The sequence below is a fragment of the Numenius arquata genome, chromosome 9 (assembly GCF_964106895.1).
Source record: "Numenius arquata chromosome 9, bNumArq3.hap1.1, whole genome shotgun sequence".
Classification (NCBI taxonomy): Eukaryota; Metazoa; Chordata; class Aves; order Charadriiformes; family Scolopacidae; genus Numenius; species Numenius arquata.
The window spans coordinates 50,057,263-50,079,548 of record NC_133584.1 but is presented as its reverse complement, the minus strand read 5'-3'; the positions used below and the strand labels follow the sequence as shown (position 1 = coordinate 50,079,548).

Sequence of the window (22,286 nt, the reverse complement as noted above, 5' to 3'; positions counted from 1 at the left end):
ACCTTCTATATGATGCCCACCACAGTGGTCAACTTAAAGCTTGTGACGCTGTCCTGTTACAAAATACTGTGTAAAATGGAGACAGTATCAGAAAACAATTAAATCTAAATTGTCCAGGTAATACGGTTTTGAACCAGCTGAGCCCCCAGAGAAGCAATTTTCTAAAGTAAATATTGGCAAATGGGTTGTAGTCAAAAAAAAAAAAAAAAAAAGGAAAGAAAAGAAAAGAAAAGAAAAAAGGGAAACTTAAATTTCCCTGACATTGACCTGCCCTGTCAGGCTGGGATGCACATTCATCAGTCTCTTGCTCTTATCTGGTATCTGACATTCTGTGACGAGTTGAAAGCAAAGTAACGCAGATGGATAGTGCTCTCTTTTGAAGAACAAAATGTACCAGGAACTGAATTTTCAAGTACATTCAACGTGAAGTTAACTCTTAGGTTGTAGGAACAACTCTTAAAGGCAGAAGAAGGAGGAAAAAAGAAGGAAAAAAAAGCTCAAAAGGGCTACTGGGGATTCCCTATTAATGTGCATATAAAGTAAGCTAACATTTACATAGTCCCCATTACTTTCAATGTACTTCAGACAATGGCTAATCAATACTCATTACACAGCTTTAAAAAGGCTGAGTATTCTGGGGTGGTGAGCCACATCCTCCCAAATACAACACACAGCCTGAAGCCAGCTATTTGGCCAGACACCTCCATCCCTGGAGCTTTCCCTGTAATCAGACAGGCTGTCCTGCCCCATGGAACCCAGCAAGCTTTCTCTTCTTTCAGAGAAAAAGCTCAGTTTGGAGAAATATCATTTGCTCATGGCACAGGAAGGAATTTCAGGCAGGCAATTTTTAATTAGAGAACCCGGCCTAGCTTAGGAATCGAGTCTGAGATGGGAATGAAACGAGTGCCTGGCTCACAGACCTGGAATTAACCATTATGATCCAGCAGAGAAATCAGCTGATTATATTAAATTTTAGACAATCATGAGGGATACAATAGTCCTGTTTCAAGTATTCAGCGATGTTCCTCCTGAATCCTGTGACTCCCTACTTATTTTGGGGCCAAATAGTAAATATTAACATTAATTTATACATCCTAGATTACACACTTGATATTGCTCACACATGTTCATGGTGCCGGTAATGCCCTAATTTTTTTTTCAAGGCTTTCTCTTCCAGCCCGAAGATAGCTCTCCTACCCAGAGAGTTAATTTCTTTATTTTTTTTTTTTAATAACAAAGCAAAAGTTTAAATAATATTTAAGAAATGGCTCCATGGCTGTCACAATCTTTTCTTGAGTTCACTAGGGGTGCCAAAATTCTTGAAGTGTCCTACATTGAGAAGTTCCATTTCAAAAATAAATTCAAACCTACAGAAGAAGCCAATCTTTACGGCTCAGTGGGCTTTACTTCACGCTCCATGTTCCTTTAAAATCTTCCATGAGGACTTTCTCTAGCTTAAAACAAACTCTAATAAAAGAATTTCAAATATATTTTGTCTTGCGTTGTATAAGGGCTGCTCAAATTCAGCAATAGAATATTTTCTTGACACAAATTGTATAATTATATTTTCTAGTGTTCATCTTCAGGGTGACTCTGAGAGCTGCTTTTGCTCCTAGATCTTCCACCTGGTAAAAAGTGCATGTAGGTGTCTGGCCACAGGGGCACAACCACTGGAGGGAAAAGATCAAAGGCCTATAAATGTGTCAAACTTTCAAATGCAAATCACCTGCCATAACGCTGCTGAGAACAAATCCTTCATTATCACCATTCTGTGAAAGGCTTAAATTAGCTTGAATTGGCTGAAAAGAACAAGAAAAAGAAAGCCATTTATCTTCCTGTGAGTTTTATTACCTCTAGATTTATTTGGCTAATGGTCCAATAGCCCACTAATCAGAATATCTGCATAACAAATCCTTCAAATGATCCATAAATAAAATATGTGATCATATAATGTTAAAGTTAAACTGAGATCCGTGACAATAGGTTATTAAAAGAGTACTTACAATAAGCCATTCCTTTTAATTGCCAAACTATGAGCTACTGTGATTTCTGTATTAACAATTATCAACTGGCTTCTTAGCTTGGATTACATTTAGGGGAATTTTTTAACGTGCGCTTCCTAAACTGTATGTTCTCCACACAGATGCCACATTCATCCTTATTTTTGGCTGTCATTATTCTCAAAACATAATTACTATCTTAAAAGGTACTACGTTTTGGGGTTTTTTACAGACAGTGTCAGTGTTGTAGTAGAATATTTGATTGACTTGAAGAGCAAGAGTTAAAAAAAAAGTGCACTGAACTTAATTTTATTTCCAAGGGGAAATCCTAGCACCCTGTTTTGTTAAACGAACCACTGCGGAGAGGTTTTGTTAAGCGAGCTTTGCTGGGGAAAGAAAAAAGCAAAAAGAAAAAACCAGAAACCAGACCGACATCCTCTTTGATGATGGCAGATCAGCAGACACCAGAACGAAGGTGCTTGGAGACATGTGGCTGTGATCCCATCACCTCCACTTGGACTTGAAGGTAAGAGCACCTACAAATGTCACACATCTCATGATGTTCAAAATAAATGCAAACCAAAACCTGAAATCGTGCTGTAAAAGATTAAAACGGTCATAGAGAAGTAGATTTTGGGCTGTGTGTGCCTTTCTAAAATTACGTCAGGAGCCAGACAGGGAGGACAGCAGTTTGGGGCAGGTTTGTACAAAGGCAGAGCTGCCGAACTGCACGTCTTGGGCTCTGCCAGGAGGTTATCCTCAAATTTATAACACAAGTGTTTAGGAATCCAGGATTAATGGATGCTTTATGCCACCCCACTGTAGTATCTCCTGCTCCTCTGCTGTATCTCCTAAACTTCTCCATAAAATCAGCAGCACCTTCCTCAGGTCTTTGATACCCCTCCATCTTTTTTGGTCTGCCTGATAGCCAAAAGATTTTTAGCCAAAAGCTATTACAGCTTAGGGAAGCACGTCAGCACTGACTGCCCACTGGCTGTCATCAGAGCCGCTGCCGATTTCTTCCCATCGGGAAGGCATGAAAAATGTTTCTTATTTGTCACACAACATAGACAAGGCATCTTTCCATAAGCTTGGACCCCCCAACATAAGAAGGACATGGACCTCTTGGAGTGGGTCCAGAGGAGGCCATGAAGATGATCAGAGAGCTAGAACACCTCTCCTATAAGGATAGGCTGAGAGACTTGGGGGTGTTCAGCCTGGAGAAAAGAGGGCTCCAGGGAGACCTTATAGTGTTTTTCAGTATGTGAAGGGGGCCTACAAAAAAGCAGGAGAGGGACTTTTTACACAGGCATGTAGCAATAGGACAAGGGGGAATGGCTTCAAACTGGAAGAGGGTAGATTTAGATTGGACATAAATAAGAAATTTTTCACTATGAGTGTGATGAGACACTGGAACAGGTTGCCCACAGAAGTTGTGGATACCCCATCCCTGGAAGTGTTCAAGGCCAGGCTGGATGGGGCTTTGAGCAACCTGGTCTAGTGGGAGGTGTCCCTGTCCATGGCAGAGGTGGAACTAGATGATCTTTAAGGTCCCTTCCAACCCAAACCATTCTATGATTCTATGCCCATAACTGGGTGGTGAGGCTACTCCCCTAGAAGACAGATGATTTGAACCCATCCAGGCCAAGAACACATCTGAAATTCTCTATTTATTAACGAAGTCTATAGGAAAGACAACCCAAATTCTTCTGGTCTATCCAATAGAATAATAGAGGCAGTAGTTCTGGTTACCTGCTCTCAGGAAACTTTGAGATTTCTAGAAACTCAAAAGAATGTAGGAGACTGGCAGGCTGTACTTCTCAGGAAGCTCTCTGGAGAGACGAATTACCCACAGTTAAACCATATAAACAATTTAGGCATAGGAAAATGCAATTAATATAACTGTCCCAGTGCCACACAGTCATCTATGAATTGCTAATTGCCCACTCCTTCAGCAGCATCTCATATGAAAGATGCTGTCTATCCCAGCAGTGTCTTCCTTGGTCATATAGACATCAGCCCTGGAACTAATTAGGAGAAAACAGACCATCCCCCACATTTCTAACTGGCAGGGCTTATTTGGTAAAGTGGCCATTCAACAATTCCGAAAAATAGCAACACGTTAGTTGGGATGAAAAGTTGTACAAAGGCCCTATAGAGTAGGTGTACACGCGGCTGTAACTCCTGAAGTCCTTTGTTCATTCAACTTCAGACTCGGGAATCTGAGCCGGAGCAGCGGGCTCTTTTCCACCCAGCTGCAAACCAAGCAGCAAATTTAGCTCATCACTGCGAAAGATGCAAAGAAAACATCTACAAGACATCACAGTGGGTTGAGCCACAGAAGTTTAAAGGCTAAAGCTGCTCCAAGACCAACTGATTCACGTTGGACTGGAAGACAGCCTCAATTCGACCTGAAATGAAGCCACAAATTTTATGTTTGTCCAAGCACATAAAACTTGGATGGTTTCTCGGGTTTGTGCTGTCTCGGCTGTCCGTTATTTGTTATGCGGTGTCACTGCCAGGGCAGCACTGCGATGGTGGGACGGAGGGAGAAGACAGCATTAAGCGTTCATCTAGTAAGTTCACCCACAAATCTGTTCAAGGCAGACCACACTCACGGTTCCTCCCACCGTGTCCTAAATAATGCCCATAGCTGGCCACAGACCTGACCTTTGTCAAGAACGTTTGGTAGGACAACTCGCTTGGCTTCGAGCTTGGATGGGGAGGTGCTCCAGCAGAGTAAAGTGCATTTAAAAAATCAGGTATTAAAACAACACAAATTCTAAGGTATAGCTACTCAACACTATCTTGGCATTTAAAATATCCCTGTTTAGCTTCTTTTCCTTACTTGAATTTTATTCAGGCAGCTATTTCACTTTAAATATCCATCAGGTGGAGTTTTAGTTTATGTAGCTGTTTTCACGGAGCAGAATTTCCAAAGGTAGGTCCCTTTTTCCAGCTGCGCTCAGTCTTTGAAGTGACAAAATCTCTCCATCCCCACCAAGGGAAAGCGGCATCGGGGTGGAGACAAGGCTCGGGTTGAAAAAAATCTTTTCAAGTTTGGGATATGATTAGTCTTATTAAGTTAAATTAAGTTCAGTGCTGATATTAGCTATAACGCAGGATACGTGAGGAAGATAACTGCGCAGAGCGGTTCTCTCACCCGTCGTAATTTTGTTTTTCTTGAAAAAGTTAAAGTGTTTTGTTTCCTGAAGGAAAAAGCGCTAAATCTGGCGCTGAGTTTACTGTTTTGTCGGTAGCACTTAGGTTTATAACAACTCTCAATAATATTCTAACCGCAGTTTCCTTTTATCTGCTGATGTCATTCCGCAGGGTTTGACACCTTTTTAGACATGAAAAGACTTTATCTTGTCTCAAGTAACAGCTGCCATTCATCTCTTTCACCACTTTATTTCCCAGTATCTTTCTTGACGTAAGAGCACAGAACCAAGTCTGGGCAAAGCCTCAACGTTAAATAATGCCCTTCTCAAATTAGGAAATTTTTCTGTTAACTAGCAACAGATTTGTCAAGTTCATCAATTCTATCAAAATAAAAATTGATAAATGCAATGAAAATGTTCATACACATTGGCAAGTATTTCAGTAATCTCTTCAAATAAAAAATATAAGAGCATGTGTAGCTTGATAGTGGGATAGAGAAATTAAGAGGTGGGTTGCTTTTTTTTTTTACATTATATATTTTTAGCTTTCTATGTATATATCCCATGTAAACAGTAGGTATTTTCCTTTCTGGTTGAATCCCCATGAAGCTCCAATAGTGAGTTACAGGCACAAGGAATGTCAAATAAATGCTCCCCTTTGTTAAGCTATGCTAATTAAATTTGCATCCGAGTAGATGTTTAATACTGTTTATAAGTGGAAATAATGATATTTCTACTGCTGGGACAGAACCTATAGATCCACACTGTAGGGCAGGAACGATTCACGCTAGAGGGGTGCTGGCACCAGGTGTGTCAGCCCAGGTAAAGCACCGGGGCTGGTACAGTCCTTCTACAGAAAAACTTTCAGAAAAGTACTTGAAAATCGATGCATCCTTTACTGGCCCCATCCCCTCAGCGGGTATTGCTTTATGACTTCAGCTGAAGCACCCTGACACAGCCTGCTTGGGCTCACTAGGACAGATGATGAATGAAAATATATTCAGGGTCATCAGGCTGATGTATCATGTTCACTTACACCCAGTTTAACATAATCTTTAGGAATATTTCCCGCAAAAGCAAGGTATCTGTCACACTCACTCGATTTATTTAACCATTTTCTTCACGAGCGTGAGAGGTTGCAAAACACTCAGCTTTGGGACAGTAAAAACAGTTCCAAAGACGAAAAGTGATCCCTAATCCTTAGACTGAGTAAATTACAGAAAGATGAGAAACCAAAACACTTTAAAAACTGTAATTTCCCTTCTGTAATGAATAACAAGTTTAATTCAAGCAACAGTCACCCCCAAGGATAAATGTTCTTGGTTTATTTGCTGCAATGAGCAGTTACAGCCTAAATGAGAGAGGGCATCCTATACTGTTGTTTTCACACCTATTGCTGCTTCTAAAGCAGTAGTAGGTAACTTGTACAAAATTGACATGCAGTGCACATGAAAAAAACCTGACATTTTTCTCCTTTTCATGCTTGAACTGTGTTTATGAAACCAGACTTACTTGTAGCAATAACCAGCAACATAATCTTTTTTCTCCCCCTCTGCAGTTCTTAATACCTTATTTCTAGTTTCCATCATCTGCAAAAAAATAAGCTTATCATAATTCTGGCACAGTATTTTCAGTGAATCATTCATTAAAGCAGTCATCCCAGCCAGATTTGGAAAACAAACAGAAAACCCTTCATAAGCCACTCTTGCCTCTGATTATAAATATAACCCTAAAATACAACTCCCCACCCACGGTGTATCAAATTCTATGATCCCTCCGATAAGAGAGCACATTCTCATACACTGGGAGCAAACAAAAGTGAGGTCATTTATATATTAGTATTTTTAATTAATGAATATTCAAACTCTTGATTCCAACTTCCAGTATTCAAAATCAGCAGCAAGGAATTATTATAACCAATAAAAATATTTTTTCCACAAAAAATGGTCTGATCTCTCCATTCCTGACCACTGCATAAGGAATCTCTCCATTTATGGTCCCCGGGTGACTGCCACTCTTACTCTCCACAGCAATTCTATTTTTCTAGCTACCCTCTCACAGCAGCTGTGTGGTTAAAAGTCTCCAGAAAAGAGAGACCATCTTCAAAACTGAAAATAAGTTTCCAATATTTTGGATTTTTTTTGCTCATTTCCATAATGCACTTATCATTTGGAAATAAACTTTCTCCATCTGGCCAAAGAGGAAAATAAGGAACTACCATTTTGGCTAATTACAGACTGTATTATCTTTATCTATATATAATATAGATATTTTTAAGAAAAAAAATGCCCCAAACTATAAATTTTTCATTAAAACAGCCACCAGATTTCCTTAAATGTTAGATGCGACAGCTACAAAACCAGAATATCCTTACATGGCTTATTGTGTTCTTTGGAAGATGCACACACTCAAAGAACAGTTTACTGTAGGGCATGGCAGATAGAAATTTAGCTACCCTGCAAGGTACATCTGCTGCATATCTCTATCGGGCCCTTCCGAGATAATCAACACATCCAGCATCCCAGGATTTGAAAACCCATTTTAAAACTAGTAAAATTAAGTTAGTGGAGCAGAGTGGAAAATTTTGGAAAGAGCCGTATCACTTTGTCTTACTAAGACCATCCAACTGCAGGGCAGGTACTATTTTAATAAGTCTGTTTTTATAAGCAGAAGGACTAATAGCTGTACACAAAATCCTCACAATTGGCTTGGAAAAAACCCTTCTCATTTCATAAATAAACCCTCTTGCTACCTTGTATACCATACCCTGATGCTTATGTACCAAGTTCAGAATGTAATCAAGCCCAGAATAACTAGCACTTGCCTATAATCAGCTATTTAGTACTTTTGCTAATATTTGTTTCAAACTTCAGCACCAGTACGAGGTTTTTCAGAGCACTTCTTATTCATCAAAAATATGTCCACTTAAAATTGACAGAGCACACGGCAAAAATTTTGAGAAAACGCTCTGTAAGAATGGAAGGTTCCGAGTTAATTGTTATCATAATTTTATGGAGAACCTAATTGATTTTTATTCTTCTTTTCAGTCTTTCAGACAGGGGAAGGGGACTGTCTACCCACGCATAAGTCAGAACAGCACTTTCAGTCTGCTGCGTGGGACCAGAACCTGACCTCTCAAGCAGTTGCTCTGGACTTTGGTAACAATTCACTTCCACTTCAGAGGATGGTTTGAGAGATCCTTGCAATGACAAACTATCACCAATTTTTTTCAAATCAGTCTCTTTCTTCCTCCCTTTAATTATAAGGGCTGAGTCACTGTTTGTTCTTTTGCTGGTAACAGCATCACTCCTTTCCTTTGTAAAACGTTTTTTAAACCGACTGGGGTTCAGTTGACTGTTCTGCTGCTTATAAATCCGTTTTTTCTTCATATTGTCATCATCACTGTCTTCACTAGAAGAACATCTGTTCTGACACACACTCTTTTTAAAAGAAGTTTTCCGAGTAGTTTGAGTACAAGCTTTTTTAATGTGACAGCCAGTTACAACATCTGCTGGCTTTTGAGACACTGGAAGCATTTCACACCCAGGATGCAGAGTCTCTGTAGTTTGCCCACTGAGGGAGAGAGGTGTTGAACTGTTTATATTATGGTCTTTTTGCATCATTTCAGCCAGGCTGTCAGCTTTTTTATACTGATGTTGATAAATGTGCACACTGGATTCCCTTGAACAATCTTCTGATAGCGCATTTTTACTCTCCTGCACTAGTTTAGTTAACTGACATGAGGAAGAGATAATATCTTTATCATGATACAATGTTTCTTTTGTTTGTTTAAAACGTTTCAAAGACTCCAGTTGCATTACATCTTCAGACACCAAAGGCTTTGACGGAATGGAAGTCTTCTTAAGTATTCGCTCACTTAAAGACCACTTCTCAATTTGACCCACAGCATCATCAGAAACCAAATCATTTGCAGAACGATGCTGATCAGACTGCACAGCATCAGAACACTCCAAGCTGTTTCTTACTGTTTCATGACCTAGTGGATGCGAGTGTTTTATGTATGTAAAGTCAGCTGCTGGATCATCCCCATGGGCTGATGAAGCGCTGAAGGAGGTTCCTTCCCAATCAATACTGCTCAGTTGTAGATCAGCTGTTACAGAGGAAGGTGATGATACCCCTGAATTTTCAGTAAACTGTGCTGGCAATACAGATGAGTCAGCCAAGGTACTCTGTGAGAGAGAGTGAGGGGACGCAGTCAGAGGACGAGCAGCTGCTGATGCTGCCATTTGAACAGTAGTTCTGCAGGGAGCCGCAGCTGACACTAGAACTTTTGACTCAGTACTTCTCTGGTGGATCTGATCTTCTGTGGGAGTTTTTGTATCTGATACGGAGTCTTGCACAGGAGGAATTCCACATCTAGATTTTAAATTCAATTGAGACAGAAGATCGCTAACTTCGTCATAAACATCTGGTAATTCCTTTTCTTTTGGTCTGTCTTTCCTGTCTGAAAACACAATAAAAAGGGCATATCAAACCAGCATATTAACAACTGTTCAGATTTCCTTGTGCTAAAGTATAAAATGATAAGAGAAAAGCACAGACCCTGCAAGATATCATGCCCTGATCTTGACAAAACATGATATTGCTCAACAGTGGGAGAAATGTTTGTTGCTTTTGCTTCTTGTATTCTGGCAAGACCCATAAGATTGTAAGAAATAAGCTTTTGGACTTACTTTTCTGTTTCTTCTTCAGAACTTCTGACTTCTGCAGCTGATAAAGGGCAACGACATCAGGATAAGCAGCCTGAAACAAAGACACCTCTTCTACTGTGACGACAAACAACCCTGCAGGCTCATCTTCTGCATCAACATAATGTTCTAAAAAATTAATGAATGTATATTAGACATCTATATACACTAAACATGCATATACACACATTTCAAAGTAGGGAATAAGAAAAACAAAGAATAAAAGATTTATCTGAGTACAAAGAAGGTATGTAAAAAGGTCAATAGTAAAGCGTTTGAGATTCAGCTACAAGTAAAGTCTTTTTCTTTTTGCCAGTCTCCTGGCTCAAACGGGCACACGAAAGGTAGAAATCCCACAGCACAGAAAAATGCCTAGCTGGTAAACAGTCACAGCTTCAGGTACATAGTGAAATAAGATATGAAATACAGAGCCCAGGTCTTATTAACATGTACCAGAAAAGCGCCTGAAGTCCAAGTCCATTGCTTTCTAGGTAGATTTTTTTTTTTTTAAGCATTGCTTTTACTTTCAGTGTATGTGAAATTTGATGAACATTTTCCTATTGTTTTCATAGAACAGTTTCCAACCTCACCCCCATTTCACTTCCTCATAATGTTAAACTCTTTTCCTCTTTAAAGCATGCTTTTCCTCGTTTTCTGTTTTGTTCCAGTTTTGTTCCATAATGTACATAGAAACCAGACCAACCTGGTTTTTGCCACTCAATTTCAAAACAAGGAATTCCATTTTTAATACGTGTCTTGACTATCCTGTAAGAACAAAAAGAAGCCCGTTAAGTTATTTTGTTCAAAGAGGAAATGAAAAATCCAAGTTATCTAAAATAATTCAGTACTCTAATTTGTAGTGATTCAGAGGAAAAAAAATATTTTTGTAATAGTAAAATTAATACACCTTTTTAAAAAATACACTACTTCTCTAAGTTATGCAGTAAAATTTTGGGTCTAGATTTGAATACTGAAATTTTTTTTTTTTTTTTTCAATGATAATGCTCACAGGAGTGTAACAAGAAATCAAAAAACTATTCTGTAACAGACAACCATAATGCAGACTCCTACAAACTGGTATCTTTAACTATGCCACTGAGAAGTTAGTTTTCTGAACAACCAGACAGGGTGATTTTTATCTTTTGCACGAGAGCATGAAGGAAGACAAAACATGAACCGAGCAGGGACAATCAGTCTTCATGAGATCTTTCTAAAAACATTATCTATACCCCAGTTTAATAGGTTCCTACAACTGAAGAGGCTCCTGCTAAATCATTATTGCATTTTTAAACACTTGATAACAAAAGAAATCCAGAGCATGCACGATCTCTCTTTTAAACTCTTGAAGTGCTAGAAAGTGTTATAAACCGAGGATGTCAATTAAATCATTCAACAAGGTAAATGCTGGCAATTTATCTAGCCAACCCGTTTAAAAAGCAGCCCCCAGCCAGTCTCTCCACTCTGTTGAAAGGTAACACTGAATAGAACAGCTTCTCTGCAATAATAATTTAACAGATTATAACACATTAACCCAGAAGAGCTACTATCACACTGCTACTGACTGTTCTTCTGTCCTACAAAGTTAAGGTCTACAAAATCTTTAACAGCATCAAGGAACATGGGAAAACTACTAAGGTTCTTGCAATACAAGAATTCAGGGAGGGGAATTTGGGTTTGTTTGGGAAATGAAATCATCGGATACTAAAGTTCAAATAAGTAACAATTCCCTTCACACAGTGAAGTTCAGATTTGCAAACAGGCACTGTAGATTCTAAAAGTTTACATAAGTTTAGGAAAGATCAGGTCACTGAAAAACCACACATTGATGGCTGATAGAAGGAAGAGGTACTAATTCTGGTTCAGAAAACCCCTGGGTAACACAGTCTGGGTGGTGGGAAAATACTCTAAGGGAAAGCAGTTACATGCTTATCCGGTTTTCCCCCTGCATATTAACTTTTAGTAACAGGATACTTGGCCATTTTTATATTCCGAAATGCAGCATTCCTGAATGAAAATGTTGTTTTGAGAAGAAGGGGTAGCAGAATAGAACCGTAAGCCAATGATTTCATCAGACACATTGTACAATGACAGTCAGTAGGTCTCATAAGAAATCAGAGACCATGACTGAATCTGCAGATGCTCATTTCTAAGCCTAGGCTTTTATTTTGAATCACAGAAGTCAATCAAACTTCCGCTAAGAACCTGAGCAGAAGATCAAACCTGTAATGCTAAATCTCACGTGTACATCCAAGGAAATGGAACAGGAAGTAAGGCTAGGAAAAAGCTGGTGTCAGTTAGAATGAAAGGAAACTACTGTATGTATTAATTTTGCAGTGGTAGTATAAGAACTGGTGTACTGATCTAAATTTTTACCTCTATTCAAAATGAGCACAAAGCTTGAAACAGAGACGGAAGAAAACTATTTCCATAAAAAAGGAAAAATCCCGTAATTTTCATCCAGCAGCAGAAGTAAACATATTAAGTTTAAGAAATCATACTGCATTACCGTATCGCCTGCAGTTGTTTTGAATCAATGAATCCAGATTTTCTCTGGATCATATCATAATGTGTCAATAGCGCCAGCAGTTTCTTACAAGCGTAGTGTTTGTTCCATTCCATCTTCTCAGAAGCAAAGATCTGTTAGTATTAAAAAAAAACAAAAAACAAACACCACCCCAAACTTTAAAGCTTTCTTATTCTGTTAGATATCATGCTTTGACAGCCATGTAGTAGGGACATAGAACTAAATACTGAAAATATTTAGAATGCTTTTATACATTAGTGTCATGCCTAATGGTATCTCACTGACAAGGGAAGGAACAGTCATCCATAACACAGCAAAAGTTACCATATATGCACTGTGTCAGTACGACGATGAAACAAACATGAGTAAAAACAAGACTTGTATCTGTTAATACCTTTATAAAAGGTGGGTGAAAACAAAAAAGATACCATCCCTGAAACACGTTATGCCATATAACCATACAATGCTTTATAAACTCTTCAGATTATGCAACAACTCAGCAACCCAATCTAGTAATACTGGACAGTGAAAAACAAAACAATGGCAAGTGACTTTTTTTGGCGAGTTCTTTTTTCCACTTTTCTATATATATTTTTACATCAAGTGATTTTTTTTTTTCAAAGTTTTAAATTTAAGGCTGTCAAAAATGAAGTATATTAAGAAGTCGTAAAAAGATTCTTTAATTCTTATTTTCAGTAAAATTACCAATGAAGATCAAAATTATCAGATGCCTTCCTTACTAATAAACAAAAAGCTACAGAGCTGAATACCCAGTATTTTGTTATATACCTGAAAGGACAATAAATTTGGCCTTTGGCATTCCTTTATCTTCATCAATTTATTCTTGTTTACAAGAAATTCTTGGATAACCTTGAGATAAAACAAAAAAGAGACAGCTTGAGAGGGCAGAAATCTGAAATTTCAATTAATTGATTAAAAAAAGTTATCTTTAAATAGGCTTGTTTGTTACCTCAGAGAATGGAAAGCCCTCACAACAGTTAGCTTTTCTGCAGGTAAAACAAACGTGTTAGGAACTGAATGCAAGTGGGAGAAATGCAGAATTTAAACGCTCACCCTGCACACAAACACAGGGAAAAGCAGTTCATTTTTCAAGACATTCCTACTTTCTGATATTGTCCTCCACAGCACTTGCTTGTTTCATTTGCTCTAACTGATGCCATTCACAAGGGCAGCAGCATTTGGAGTCATTGGGTTTGCAGGATCTAGTGCTTTCACAGAATGTACATCCACTGCGCTCATGTTCCTTGTAAGAGCCTACAGAAGCAGATGCATAAAGCATGAAGAGAAGTTCCCAAAATGCCCAGATATACAAAGTTAACAGTACAAATAAAGCTCAGAACACAAACGAATCTGACATGAAAAGCAGCTGCAAGCAAGTCTGAGTGCATTAGCTGTATTTACGTATCTGCAGTGAAAACTGACAAATACAAGCAAGCTTCCTTTTTTTAATACTTTTTTCCAAACAGTTTCAGACCTTATGCTAAATACTTTATTACCTAAAATATTACAGAAATAGTCCTGTAATCCTGACAAATGTATAAAAGTAACTGTCAGTAATCCTGACAAATGTATAAAAGTAACATACTTGAAACAAGCTTTTCCTTCTCCAAGTGTGGGTTTAAATGAGTTCACTGATCAAAGATGCTACCAATATGAGGTTCCTTAAGATCAATTTCTCTTTAAAAAAAGCCTGCGGTAAAACCCAGCAACGCTAATGGATTCAGTCCTTTTGATGCAAGATCAATTCAGGCAACTAAAGAAATAGTTGCCTGTCACTATAGCATGCATGCTTTATTGATAATGTTAAAAAGGCAAATAATCTGGGATCACACAACAGCATTGTGCTAACATTCCATCTGCTATCAATTAGTTTCACATTTGAAGAAAGGTTGTCCCCAGCCTCAAAAATATTTATATACTGAAAATGTGAAGATAGTCCAGAATGACAAGAGCAGCAATTTTTAGAGCTAGTCATAAAAAAAATAATCCCAAACCCAACCAAACAAAAAACCCACCACACCCCACCCTACACACCCAGAACAAAAAGTAAACAATTAGGCTAAAAATAAAATCCAGTGCTTTTCACACTGACCTGGATGGTGGCACACAGAACAGTGAGTTAACCTTTTAACAACCAAACGTGGATTATTATCAAACTGAAATTGTTCTTTCCATTGCTCAAACCTAAAAAGTTGATATTAAAAGGATTAAGAAATATTTTTGACTTTCATTCTTAAAATAAAACACTGAAAAATACTTCTTTTATACCCCTCAGGCTTCTAAGAGTTTTCTAATTCATGAAATAGGTTTTTTTAAAGTACATTATATGATTGTTGGATTTTCAGTATTGACATACACATTATGATAACAAACTTAGAAAGCATTTGGTAGCTCATGTTCTGATCCAGAACCCAATTAAAAATCAGTCCCTATGACTTCCTTTCCAATTATCAACATACATCTGCTAGCTCAAGAGCTAGGAGTCAGCTAATGTTTAAAACAATTAAGAAGCTTGCCTAGCAAAACACGGAATTTCCCAATTAAATTATTACAAACATTGCCTTGGAGCTGAAGTACATACCGGCAAGTCTTTGAATGAAATCCAAGTACTTAAAGTATTCCAGCATACAATATAAGTTTTCACTTTACCTTTGCAATAAGTTTTGACCTCGCAAAGTTTCAATTAACTTTAAAGCTTGTTCTTTACCAACTCCTGGAACACCCTACAGAGACAGAAATATGAAACATTATTTAATGACAGAGTATCCAGATTTTAATAAAAACTGCCTTCATAACATTATGAGACAACTGACAAAAAATGATCGCAGATGTTGAGAATAAATCGAGAAAAATAATTTTTGACCAAGTTCTGAAGTCAGAAAAGGTGACAGACTACAGCTGTGCTACCTGTGGAATGCACAAGCTGCATAAAATGTTCTTATGCTCAACAGCAGCTGAGATAAAACAAGGCAGAAAAAGAAGGCAATAGAAAACAACACAAAGAGGTTTTGCTTGTTTTTTCCTTCTTGCTATCTGCAACAGGACACCACTATAAAATACTGGTAACATTCTTGCCAGCTAACTGCCAGAACAATGAAAATTTTCAGAATTATCTTGAAAAGACAAGACGAAGACAGATCTTTTGGATTTTAGAGTCAAAAGGATGGAACTTAAGAGACAGAAAAAACCCAGCAAAAAGCTTTCACTCACAGAAAAGAGATGCTTTATGACAACAGAAACAACTTTCAATATTTGACGAACTCAAGCACTTATGCGAAATTAATTCTGAGAGGTGACAAAGAAAAGGTCATCTAGCCCAACCTCCCTGCAATGAGCAGGGACATCTTCAATTAGATCAGATTGCTCAGATCCCCCTCCAACCTGATCTGGAATGTTTCCAGGGATGAGGCATCTACCACCTCTCTGGATAACCTGCTCCACTAGCTTGGCAACTACATCAGCCAGTTCCCTCAGGACTCTGGGATGCATCTCATCAGGTCCCATAGACTTCTGTATGTTCAGGTTCCTCAGGTGGTCATGAAACTGATCTTCTCTTATAGTGGGAGGAACTTTGCTCTCCCAGTCCCTCCCTTGCGGTCCATCTCCTCGAGAGGTTGCCAGCGAAGACTGAGGCAAAGAAGTTGTTGAGTACCTCAGCCTTCTCCTCGTCTGTTGTTACTGGTTTGCCAGTCTTGCTCATCAGGGGGGCTGTGCTCTCTTTGACCTCCCTTTTCTGGCTCACATACCTGCAGAAGCCCTTCTTATTATTCCTTGTGTCCCTTTGCCAAGTTCAGCTCCAGCTGTGCCTTGGGCTTCCTAACCCCATCCCTACACAAACAAGCAGCGTCCCTATGCCCTTCCCAGGATACCTGTCCCTGCTCCCACTGCCTGGGCATCTCTTTATTGTCCTTTAGTTTGACCAGCAGGTCTCAATTCAGCCATGCTGGTCTCTTGCCCTCCTTTCCTGATTCCTTACAGCTGGGGATTGAGAGCTCTTGCACTCTATGGAAAGCATCCTCAAAGATCTGCCAGCTCTGTTCTGCTCCCTTGTTCCCGAGGGCAGTTTCCCAGGGTGTCCTATTGATTAACTCCTTGAAGAGCAGGAATTTTGCTTTCCTAACATTCAGGGTCCTGACTTCATTCTTCCCCTGACCCATATCTCTCAGGACTGTGAACTCTACCAGTGCATGACCACTGCAGCCCAGGCTGCCTCCAATCAGCTCACTTGCATCAGGTCTAGTATCGCCTCTCCTCTGGTGTAGCTGTCTATTACTTGGCTTAAGTAGTTATCTTTGATGCACTCAAGGAGTCTCCTGGACTGCCTACAGTTCGCTGTGCTACTTTTCTGGCAGATGTCAGGGTGGCTGAAGTCCCCCAGCAGGACAAGATGCCTCCTGTAGCTGGAGTAAGAAGGCTTTGTCAATATGCTCCTCTTGATTGGGCAACCTGTACCAGACACCAACCACAAGGTTCCCTTTGTTGCCTCGGTCTCTTATTCTCACCCAGAGGCTTTCAACCTGCTCATGGCTATTCTTCAGAGACCACTCTAACACAGAATCATAGAATGGTTAGAATTGGAAGGGACCTTAAAGATCAGTGAGTTCCAATCCCCCCTGCCATGGGCAAGGACACCTCCCATTAGACCAGGTTGCTCAAGGGAGTTGCCTACAACTATAACCTGTCTTTTCTTCTTCATGGAGGTGGTTGTGATATGGGGGAGGTAGGCTTTCTGATCATGGCAGTACCTCTGGTGAAGATGGACCATCATCCATTGGCTGGCCCTTTGTTAAAATGCACAAGTCTCCCTCAATACACCATCTTGAAAAAACAATAAACTGTAAGTACCTAATAAAAAAAAAATGCATTGCTTACCTTTGGAAGATAATCACAACCCAGAAGAACCGCTAGCCCAATCAAAGACTCTCTGTCACAACCAAGCTTCTCTTTAATAGAGGACATTGTGTAACAGTCAAGAAGTGGATCCTGCAAGAGAAATTTAACATACGTTTTATTTCTGTAACATCAGGGAAGGAACTGCCCCGAGTCACATTTAACTATGATTGCTTACCCACCCCTATTCACCCACGGGTCTATCAAAAAAAAAAAAGGCAATTAAAACTTATAATGTAATGCACGGACACCACATAAATAACTACAGTTCTGAAATTTCAAGTTGTAAGTATGGGCATCAACTGTTGAAAGAAACTAAAATAAAGCAAATGGTGTTTTTACTGTTTGCTACCTGTAGAAAACGTGTGGCAAAACTAATATTATCTAGTAATAGTGGCTGTGTAAGTCATCTCGGGAACTGCAGTTTTTAAAATCCATGTCAACATTTTAATGTGCTACTTGAGTAAAAAAAGAAAAAATAATTAAAAAATATTACCTAGCATATTAGACACAAGCTAAAGGAACACCTGAAACTTTGAAGGGTAGAGGGACTCAAACACACCAACATGAAATCAAGATGAACATGAATTGTAATATAGGACACTGCCTCCCCCAAGAAAAGCAACCCCACACAAGCCAACAAAATGAATGAAAGAAAAGACAAAAACCAAACACAGTGCCATCAAAGCAAGTCATCTTCCATAGGCTTTAATTATTTCTTAAAAAAAGTTAATTGTTCATAGTGGGTTTTTTTCTATTCTATTGATTTTCTCATCAATTCTTTCAGATGAACATTTTTTAAAATTTGAACCCAAATATCATTTTCCTCCACTTTCTTGTTAGATTCACCAGACAGAACACATGCATTCCTTTCTCTGATTTATCAAGAAAGTATAAATTCTGGAAATTTGGGATTGCCTTTCGCCAGCTTTGGAAAACTGCATTCCCAACAAGTGAACATTTCAGCCCAAGGTCCTAAATTGATCTGTTTTTTTTGAATGACCACAACTATTGATTATCATACAGATGTACAATCCCAACCCTATTCACGTTCAACTGGAGACTAATAATATTAATTGTAAGTATACTCATAATAAAACAAACCTGTACGATGCAAGTGTGTGAACACTTACTAGAGCCAGAAGGCTGACCACTCTTACATGCCCTAGCAGTAAATTTATAAGAAGCAATTATTTCACTCAAATTCTCCACTGCAGAGGAGGAAAGGAGAGGGGAAAAAAAAAAAAAAAAGTTTGGTACTTAGTTTTATATTACACATCACAGGACACTACAAACACAGACAATAATACTCTAAGTGCTCTTCAATTCAGCTGTTTTGCTCTTAAATCCACTACACGGACTGCTAGCAAATCAAACATAATGTTCCTGTCTTAAAAGTACTATTTTAAACAAACCCAACTACTGGAAGGGAAAATGCAATAATATCTAAGTAATTGTTTCAAGTCCCTTCCTTCTATTTGCATTTTTGGGAAGAGTCTAAAGAGAAGGTGAGAATGGGATGAGGTATGTTACCTTAGCGTTCATGGCAAAGTTCCTATAAACTGTTTGAGCTCCATATAAGAAGACATCTCCATCATTGGTAATGCAGCCATCAACGTGTCCTTTTGCATTTAGGTAGGCACACATAGCCTCCGCTTCCCCGGCTGCTTGAACCCAAGGGACACCTAAACACTCCAACAGCTCGAGACACTAAACAAAGGAATCCAAAAGAAAAGAGAGACCAAATGCTGAGTGTTTACTGTAACAGTCATAAGAAATCTCCAACTAAGAGCAAAGTATTAGTTACAGGGCTTGAACACAGCATGATTAATGGTTAGTCCTTCACAAAATCTTCACACTTTAAATAGATATTTAGGTAATTTTCAAAATAAGAGTAACAAAGTAATATTTATCTTTGTAAAGCAACACCGTTTACTCAAGTAGTAATATTGGGCCAGCACAGACATCTTTCAACAGACACCAGACTCCCTGAGAATATCAAGCATGAAAGTACAGTACTGTTGGCCTAGTAAGACATACTGATATATACTCATATATACTTCTTACAAATTTCAGAGAAAATAATTTATTTTAGAATTTAAAAATAAAACATTAATTGATACGTTCAACTTGCTGAAGCCATGAGTGTCTATAAATTTTATTTCATAAAATTCTGGTTTAATAGTTATATATCTGCAACAATGAATGAAAAACAAAATTACTGAACAGGAGGTCCTTGCAGCCAGAGTTATCTCTATACCTGGTATCTATACCAAGAAGACTATACAATCTTCCTTTTAGCCTAATCCAGTAGGTTTCCAACTAGTATATCCTCTTAGCTATACAGCTAGTTTACAAAGTCATAGATCTAGGTTACAAAACAGTTCTGTGTACTCCTTCAAAAACACACCAGCTTAGCTAGTGTACATAGGTACACAACACATTCCTGTTTTCAATCTAGAAAAAAAAAGTATCAATACTAACACCATTAAAGAACACGGAAGGTGAATTTCTGTAATAAACATCAAATTATGACTGTGGCTCACTACAGCACAACATGCACAGGAACACATCAAACAAGAAAATTATTCTAAACTCTTCTACAACAGCAGTTAAAAGATGCTGTAAGGCCCAATTTCAAAGATACATATTCCCTCGAAGCTCAAAATAATGTTAAAATTTGTTGTGTAGAGAACCATTAATTCTTTCAAGTTGTTTAAGTTTCTTCCTATTACATTAAAAATACAGCCCTCAATTACTCACCTCTTTTAAAATGGCTTTAAATAAAGATCTCCCTGTTCTTGTAGCTCCAATGTTCTTTGAAGGTCCGTAGCGCATCTCGTTCCTCTTACTCATAGTGTCTGCTTTCAACTTGGGGGCCTCTCCTTCCATGACAAATACTAGTTTAATTCCCATTGATGTAAAGAACGAGAACCGAAAAAATAGGTTTCTGCAATAAAGCAAGGTGTTCCATAAGCTGCAGAACTAGTGAAGCCCAATTTCTTCAGACATTTTCCTTATATCCCTTAGCCTACCCCAGGAACAATCTTAGCTTTCTCTCCAACTTTTACGATTCCCTTGCACCCAAGCTAACAAACCTTTAACAACCCTGTCTTTGGTTGAAGTTGTTTTACTACGAATTTGTAACAGCTTTACAAAATTCCCCAAAATACCACATAAGGACAAGAAAGGTCTTTTTTAGGTGTAAAGATGTAAGTAAATTTGAATATTGCATGTTTCTTATTAAGCCTTTTAAAGTCTGCTTCCAAACAAGTATCCACATTGATTCTTTTAGACTAAATTTTAGTCCTCAATCTGTCAATACAGGTACATCAGATTCATAAGTGACTGAATGCTGTGGTGTTATACAGACCCACACATACCATTACCATGTCAATTTAGTTCATATGCAAACCAGCATCATTGACGGGTAGAATTTTGCAAGGGAGCAATAACAACTATTTGGTAAAGAAAGCAGTGATACGAGACAGCGTATGCTTTTTCCAGTAATCCCAGGATCAATATTGCAAAAAGTGTAGGCCAAACATTTATATCTCTTCAATTGACACGGAAAGACCATTACTCTAGATTTAATTTTGTACATCTGCTGTTGGTAAAAAAGGATAGGCTGATCTTTTGAGGCTAGATCAATTTTCACAAATGATATAAAAATCAATCACCTACAGTAAGTTTCTCTAAAATACTTAGCAAAACAATTTAATTTCCAACTCCTGAAAACACTTTTTTTTTTTTTTTTTGGTAGAAATCTGTTCATCTCTTTGTCTTGCTTTGGAAAGACTGCGTAAGAGATCTGGATTGATGCTTCCATTCCACTGCACACAGGACATCCTATCAGAGAGAAGTAATGACTTTGGTCATGCTTCAAGTCTTAGTTAATTATCCATTTGGCATCATAAGCATAACACTTTAAGAAATTATTCTCAGAAAATGCTGATATTCCATGTCAGCTGAATTCAACAGAAGCCACAGGAACATCTAACATTAGCTAGTAACTCAGTATTCTTGTGCTAACCAATAACAGATCATTTATGAAAATTTGTATGTCTTTTCATTTTTGTCTGCATCATTTGCAGAAAACAGTGCTTTAAAGTTACAGTTGCTTATACTTGCTCATCCCGTAAGAATGTGATTCATTTAAATTAAAAACATACATATTCTTCAAGGTTGTTCATAAGCCTGAAGAATTATTAAACATATTTAATTCAACATGGGGTCTAACTAGAATTTTTATTTATAAGCCACATCAGGGTAGAACAGGCACAACTCTCAGCATGCTCTGAATTGACTAGCAACCAAACTGCTGGGATACAGTTAAAACTCTCACACTACCTTCCATCACACAGCCTCAGAAATATATAGGAATTAGCACATGGATTTGTATTCCTTGATAATCTGTATATCACACAGTGCTGTACCAGAGTAAGACAAACACGGTTCTGCTTACATCCATCCTTATCTACAGTTGAGGCCTTGAGACAAAGCAGGCTGGGCCGAAGAACTTCTATTGCACCTGAATTCAGCCAGTATGACTGAGCCTTCACTTCAAACCCCTCATACATGTAGTACAAGTGATAATAACAGAATCAAAACAATAGCCATATGAATTTTAGAGGTAGTCTTAAATTTAGAATAAGTGTTATACTGAAATTATACAGCTCCAAGGCTTTTGGTGACAACAACTTATATGGATACCATACCTCAGATGTGGCTTGGTAACTACTCCAATCATCTTTTTAACGGTCTGTGCTTCACAAACCCACAGACTTAAATCAACAGCAAGTGTTTTTCCTTTGAGACTGCTCAAGCTGACAGGTTGTCTCACAGGTTCAAGGATTTGCCACAGATTAGTCACTCCCATTGTTCCAGCTTCTTTGTTGTCAGCGTGAAGATTTTAGCTGTGAAGACCAAGCAAAATCAAATACTTTCAGAGTATAACACAAAGTAGGACACATTATGAATG

The 22,286-nt window shown here is 38.3% G+C and overlaps 1 protein-coding gene across 1 annotated transcript; it reads right to left on the bottom strand.

Annotated features, from left to right (window-relative positions):
- Nucleotides 1–8,181: 8,181 nt before the first annotated feature.
- Nucleotides 8,182–22,215, bottom strand: GEN1 (GEN1 Holliday junction 5' flap endonuclease). The gene is made up of 13 exons (XM_074153682.1): nt 22,024–22,215; nt 20,069–20,255; nt 18,839–19,015; nt 17,288–17,398; nt 15,065–15,138; nt 14,508–14,599; nt 13,519–13,669; nt 13,365–13,401; nt 13,184–13,264; nt 12,377–12,507; nt 10,574–10,635; nt 9,856–9,999; nt 8,182–9,626 (listed from the first exon to the last, which is right to left on the bottom strand). Exons 1-13 carry the CDS (start codon nt 22,182–22,184, stop codon nt 8,182–8,184), a joined length of 2,853 nt encoding a protein of 950 aa, XP_074009783.1. The 5' UTR covers nt 22,185–22,215.
- Between the last annotated feature and the right edge of the window lie 71 nt (nt 22,216–22,286).